General features: G+C 39.2%; 1 protein-coding gene across 1 annotated transcript; it reads left to right on the forward strand.

Annotated features, from left to right (window-relative positions):
- The first annotated feature begins 1053 nt into the window (after positions 1 to 1053).
- Positions 1054 to 6638, forward strand: LOC127447717 (zinc finger protein ZIC 2-like). Its single transcript, XM_051709757.1, has 3 exons — positions 1054 to 3815; positions 5094 to 5257; positions 5633 to 6638. The coding sequence occupies exons 1-3, from the start codon at positions 2837 to 2839 to the stop codon at positions 5825 to 5827; spliced, it is 1338 nt and encodes a 445-aa protein (XP_051565717.1). The 5' UTR covers positions 1054 to 2836; the 3' UTR covers positions 5828 to 6638.
- The last annotated feature ends 562 nt before the right edge of the window (positions 6639 to 7200 follow it).

The raw sequence follows: 7200 nt of genomic DNA on the forward strand, positions 1-7200 counted from the left end.
ACATTTGCCTCTAAATAATGGAAGAGTATGCCTTAGGGGTGTTGCTGTTGTCCTTGAAAAATTTGTATTAATAGTTCATTTAAAATAAAAAAATCATGATGAGAATTGTACTGTATAATGGCTGGATATGGTTAAAAAAAATGTTGTGTGCGTACCTTTTAGAGTTTTCGGATGCTGTTGTGTATGAAAACGAAATAACGGAGGGAGAAGGCGGTAGCATAATTGTCTTCTTGCAACCTTTGAACAGAGAGGATTTCTTAACATAATAAGTTCAAAGGGTAACATATGTGGTCTCCACGGGTCGGAGTTCAAACACCTTTGAAACACCCAATGTCACTAAAAGTAACCAACAATGCGTCACCATATTGATAATGACAAACTTGAAAGAAATGCCTTGTCGCTTTGTCTTATAGTAATACACAACAATGAAAAGCCATATGTCATGTTAACTAGCTATTGTTATTACTGTTCAGGTCTGGTGATTTAAAGGATATTTGGGATTTTCAATTTTCACAAGAGGAAAAAAAAAAAAATCATAGATTAATACAAAGGGAGTTAAACTTGTTTCCCCCACGTATAGTTGTTCTGTGTTTGGTTTTAGCATTTTCGAACCTTTTCCTGTCCTTGCTATATGAGAAAAGAACCGCAAAAACTGCAGCGATGTGGTCCAGGCCGACTGCACTCTGTCTAATTTCTCTTTCTTCTTCCCCTTGCCCATTGAATAAGAGAAAGGTTCTGTGATTTTCCGGAGAAATAAAGAACTTCTTAGAGAGGTCGGTAGACGTGACTTTGAACTTGGATCAGATCCTATGTTTCCTGTGGAGAGGGTAGAAATAGTCTTGGAAGAATGGTACACAACGTTCAAACGGCATGGCTTTGAGCAGAGGCACACAGAATTCCCAAAGTTTTATACATCCTACGCCCTGTTTACAACATTCGGAGCTGAGGAAAGACAAGAGAAAGTGTGTTTTGTGTTGAAACTGGACTTGGGACGTAAGTTCATTGTAATTGTAAGTAAACTTTCTTTAACTGAATGTTAACATTTTAATAAACGCTCGTATTTGCAAAAAAGAGAGTTCTGAAATACAATTCATGAAGTGGCTTGGCCTGCAATCCACTAATAATACCATCATGGGTCTGGATAAGAGTCGGACCGTTTCGTTATTGTTATGTGTACATGATAGGTGGTGTAAAAAATAACTCGCATATATGATTTTCCCGTAATCACAAAATAGGCCTACCAGTGCATTTGATTTTTACATATACGGATTTATTCCATTGGAAAGACTTGACACTTGGTCCATGACGTCACGGTTTTATTAAAGGTGTATCAGATTGTGCTTGTTTAACAAGAAAATGCATCATATCAAGCCATTATATATTAAAATGGCATTGTGTTGGCTGTTGGCAATTTGTATGTGTGATCTTGGCATTATTCTGAGCGTGAGCATTAGGCTTAATTATGTTAAGAATAGTAATTTATGGCAAAATAAAACACAGTAGCGTGCTATTGTTGTGTATAGTGTATAGTTGTGTGCTGTTGTAGAGGAAATAACAAATTAAAGAGGATATATAACAGGAGTTTAGTGTTAGCTAACAAACATTGCGTTTTCTAATACAATAACACTTATTGTAATGATGATAATGATGTTTTGGCGATAATGTAGGCTACTACCCGCACTTCTCCTTCCTTTTTTTGCTCCAAAACCAATGTCATTTTAATGTATCCCTTGGTGCCATATATCTCAATAGGCTTATGTTTTGTTAATACATGCATCCACATTTTATTAATAATTTTTTTATATGTCAGTCCGCACCCAGGGAGATTCCACATTATTTACTGTTCTACTTCATTCTGATACTGACTGACGACCACAAACAAACAGAATGCAAATTGGTGTTTTAGTTCTACATTTGGAAATAGTCCCGTGCAGAACAGGGATAAGCACCTCGAATGAGGTTTACGAGTTTGCATTTCATTCACGTTTGCGCTGACTGTTTGTTGGATTACACTTTGCGAGAGAATTAATTCGATTTTCCTATAACCCAGTGCTCCCCCACATTTTGTATTCGTTCATTATGATCAAACGGCGTTCCATTGTTTCGCCAGTTTGTACAGTTCAACCAAAGAATTATGGGTTACGCATACTTTCCTGAAGCCGTTTGGCAATTGATTTACATTTTTTAACGGTCTGGTTAAACGCGAGTATTTTTGCTTTCCCTCTACCTATTCCACGAAAAGCCTTTCCGAAAAAGTAGGCGGTAAATGTCAGTGGAAGCTGGCGATCAGCGATTAGTTGCCAAATGAATGCGTTCGATTGGAGGGGCACCTGGGATTGATGAGGAGTGTCGGCCAATGAGAGCGCGTCAAATGAATGCCCGGGCTCCAGTTAAAGGGGGCGTAAGAGGAGGTAGTGCCAGTCCACTGAGAAAGAGGGACCCTCCGTGATAAACATAGACAAGCGAAAGAAATAAACATTCCAATTCGAGATGCTTCAAGAACAAGGAAGACTCAGTAATAAAAATACTCTTATATTCGTGTAATTTGAAAACAACGACATCGACTCAGTTTGAAAGGAAAAGCGGAAAGGAATCTCCTCATTTCGTTGCATTTGGGATTTTGAGTAACAAGTTATCCACAAGAAAAATATAGGCTAACTCAATGCGAAAGGCTTTTTTTTTTTTTCCCAGTGAGCGGATCGAACTTCATCGCCTCATGTCGTGTTATCAAATCTGGAAGTTAATATTCCCGTAGTGCTTTCGATTTTATTTTGTGCTTTATTGACGAGCCTTGCGTAGACTGCTATAAAGAGAATTGGTTTTTGTTAACGAAAGAATGTTACTGGACGCTGGGCACCAGTTCCCTGGTTTGGGAGTGGGCACCTTTGCCAGGCATCACCACTCCTCCAGTGAGATGCAGGACAGAGACTTGAGTTTAGCGCAGAACAGCTTCGTCGATTCGGCGCACATGGGCGCCTTCAAACTGAACCACGATCTCTCTCCCGGACAGAGTTCTGCATTCACGAGCCAAGCGCCCGGTTACCCCGCTGCAGCTTTAGGCGCGCACGCGGCTCATGTCACATCATACGCGAGCTCGCCATTTAACTCCACGCGGGACTTTCTCTTTCGCAGCCGTGGTTTCGGGGAATCATCACCGGCGGGCGGGCAGCATGCGCTTTTCGGCCCCACGACCGGCTCCCTCCATCACTCCCATACAGACAGCCAAGGCCACATCCTGTTCCCTGGCATCCACGACCAGCATGGATCTCACGGCTCCCCAAACGTGCTCAACGGGCAGATGCGACTCGGACTACCTGGGGAGGTTTTCGGGCGATCAGATCAGTACCACCAGGTCTCCAGCCCGAGGACCGACCCCTATTCAGCCGCCCAGCTGCACAACCAGTACGGCTCCATGAATATGAACATGGGGATGAATATGGCAGCGCATCACCATCACCCCGGTGCGTTCTTTCGATACATGCGGCAGCAGTGCATCAAGCAAGAGCTCATCTGTAAGTGGATCGATCCGGAGCAGCTCAGCAATCCCAAGAAAAGTTGCAATAAAACTTTCAGCACAATGCACGAGCTGGTCACCCATGTATCGGTCGAGCACGTTGGAGGACCCGAACAGAGCAACCACATCTGCTTTTGGGAAGAGTGTCCCCGGGAAAGCAAACCATTTAAAGCCAAATATAAACTGGTCAATCACATTCGCGTGCATACGGGAGAAAAACCTTTCCCGTGCCCCTTCCCTGGATGTGGCAAGGTCTTCGCAAGATCGGAAAATCTGAAGATCCACAAGCGAACACACACAGGTAATTATGATATTTATTTATGGCGGTGCGCGTGACATTCTTATAAATAGTATTCTGTTTTACCAACACAAAATAATACCCTACTGGTATCCAAAATAGTGGTGCTTACAAAAATAAGATGATTATGCCAGGTTGGTGTATTTTTAGACATTGAAAGCACATACTTAAATTGACGCTTAAAGTAGATTTAAAAAAATAAAAAAATAATAAAATAAAAATAAAACCGGATGCAGTGGATAGCCTATAGTCTGTCCAATTCGTTCATTGAGCACCTTGCTAACCTGGCTGGAAACGATTTTGCCTGCTCTCCTATGGAATAAATGCGATGTTTTGCATCAGTGTGCTGAATTATGTAACAGACTGTGGAGGGTTTGAGGTTCATAAACTTTAAACGGGTCAAAGGCTACTCGAGGGCTCATCACGTGCGCAGAAGAGCCGTAAATCTCTCCAACCGGCTTAATGTTTGTGTGGACCAATGCTCTCACACTCGGGTGACTACGTCAGGATTTGAATTTCATTGAGTGCACATTGTGCATGTTTTTTTTTTTTTTTTTTTTTTTTGTCCTCATAACTGAGTAGCCTATATTAATTGGTGTAAAATAAGAAATGATTTAGCATATATATGCATCATAATAATGGTAAACTGTATTTATTTAAAGCCTTTTAAAACAAACATTAGCCTACAATGTGCTTTACAGAGAGAATATAGATAGGCAACACATACACACGTGCACATGCATTTAAAAAACAAATACAAAACATTAGCAAAATAAAGAGAGAGGTTTAAAAATGAATATGTTTCCTACCTTTGGAATGGGCGATGTGTGGGCCTATTGTTATTCTTTCCACTGCATTGACAGTCTATGTGTTAGACAGGCCATTACCAGGATTGCACATTTAAGCAATTTCCTCTTTTGAATACACATAGGCATTGAGCCTTCTGTTTTTCAATGTGTTAATTACATTTTGATTATTTCTAAACAAATGCCGATGTTTCGTGTGGGGCTGACAAAAGCTGATTGTTGGAAAAACAAAATAGCTGTTATGACTGATTTCCTACTTATTTAAAATGTGATATTTCTCGGTATTAATTGATGAAAAAAATGAATGTTTGAATCGTCATTAACAGCAATACTTGATCTTTTAAAGTTATAGCTGAAATGTACAGGGCAGATTAATTATTTGTTGTAATATGGGTTGTTGTTGTTGTTGTGCAGTCTGATAAAGACTAAATAAAACGTCATTAAACATGTGAATGTTCATGTTTTGTCTTCTCAGGGGAGAAACCATTTCAGTGCGAGTTTGAAGGATGCGATCGGCGCTTTGCGAACAGCAGTGACCGAAAGAAACACATGCACGTTCACACGTCAGACAAACCGTATCTGTGCAAAATGTGTGACAAGTCCTACACTCACCCCAGCTCTCTTCGAAAGCATATGAAGGTAATTCCTCAGACGATCAACAGTGAATAAGAAATACATTATACATATATCAATCCTTAAAACTGTTTAAAAGCTACTTTGTTTATTAATAACAATAAATATAATAAAACACTCTATAATAGCTTTCATTGAAAACTTGAACAAATATCATTAAAGTAAATAGGATAATGCACACAATTAAATGTTTACAAATGTCATGAAACTTTGATTCACAGGCTGTATTGTCATATAGTCATATAGAACTACCGATTTGTTACGAAATTTGCTTCTTCATGAACACGGTATCTGAAAGTTTTACCAATGCACACCATTAATATCTCATTCCGCGGATCATTCATTATTTGATTCTTTATTTTATTTATTTATTTTTTTCAGGTTCATGAGTCGTCTCCATCTGCATCTGACTCGTCGCCAGCGGCAAGTTCTGGTTATGAGTCCTCAACACCCCCTGGTCTGGTGTCCCCCTCCACTGAGACCCAAAGCAACAACAATCTGTCGCCCTCCTCAACGGTGCACAGTTCCAACAACCACAGCAGTTTATCGTCCAATTTCAGTGAATGGTATGTTTAAGACTGTCTCAGGAGGAACCATTTCAGAAAAACAGGAGATCCATACAGCTTATACAAAACGAACGCTCCTATATTATGCGCTTTGTCCAGCAGGATTTAATATTCCCACATCAACAGAAGAGAAGTGCGCAAAAGCACTAAACAGCCTCTTTTTTTTTGGTTGTTTGTTTGTTTGTTTGTTTGTTTTTGTACATACTAGTACTACACGCGCTCTTTCCCAGTGGTTGTTATAGATTTTGTCGGGTTTTGGTGTATAGATGTTCCTTCAATGGTAGCTATTTCTCTAACTGGACTTTTTAGTGCACATATTCCCATAAAGTTGTATTATCATAATGAATATTGTGATCCCATTAAGGCAAACTGATTGTAACTAAACATCTATTAACTGGAAAGAGTGCCAAAGTCAAAATTTAACGAAGACAGACACAATATTTGCTTGTGAATGTAAATCTTAGTTTGCTGGGCTTAACTTGTGATGTTTTGTGCTTTGCAAGTTTGAATTGTGATATATATATGGGAGATTGTGGGGCAAATGTCGTGCCGTTAAATATCTGTAACTACACCCTCTTTTTGTAAATATCGACTGCAATATTTATCCATTTGTAATTAAATTATGGTATTTACTTGCTACAGATGAAACAATATTTATAAAGAATGTTTCTTTACTATAAATATGTACAATAATGGGCTGAACAGGGCCAGTTGGTTTTATTATATGTGTTTTTGTTCAAAGTTTAAGAAGTGTTTTCTCCATTATTGTGATAAGAATTTTACTGCATACAGATATAATAAAATGTGGTGCAAGTGTACAATCTTTACAACGTGTCGTGTTCTTTCCACGTTCTCTCCACTTTATGAGTATAGCCTACATTGCGAACTACTCAGGCCTGCGTAAATATACTTGTTTTGCTGCTCAAATCAGTGTTCAATCAATTTGAATATGCAATTGTTCCATTTTCTTTTCACTGGAACCTGAATATAGCGAAAGTTCTTACGTTTGAATTGACACAGGTCAGAAAGTGAAAAAACCTGTGTTGCAGGGAAGTCCGTGTTGAATTGTACCATAATAAATAATTCGGCGTTTCAAACACCTGAAGGTTTCCAGCACAACTGAAAGAGACATTTGGCATTTTTAAAGGAAAGCGAGACAGAAAATGTCAATGGCTCTTTTGCACCACACTAGCATATTTGAGACATGCAGTAGCCTACACGGATAGTAATTAAAATGGATTGTACGGCCGTAATATTTACACTGTTTATTTAAACATTTGCTTCATTATTATAAACTACTGTATCGTTTCTTAAAACACATTTGTTGAATTTTTGGAGAATGTGGCCGCCGCACCCCTCCCTTTGATGTTTTGCACATAGGAG

This window comes from Myxocyprinus asiaticus, chromosome 11, assembly GCF_019703515.2.
Source record: "Myxocyprinus asiaticus isolate MX2 ecotype Aquarium Trade chromosome 11, UBuf_Myxa_2, whole genome shotgun sequence".
NCBI classification, from domain to species: domain Eukaryota; kingdom Metazoa; phylum Chordata; class Actinopteri; order Cypriniformes; family Catostomidae; genus Myxocyprinus; species Myxocyprinus asiaticus.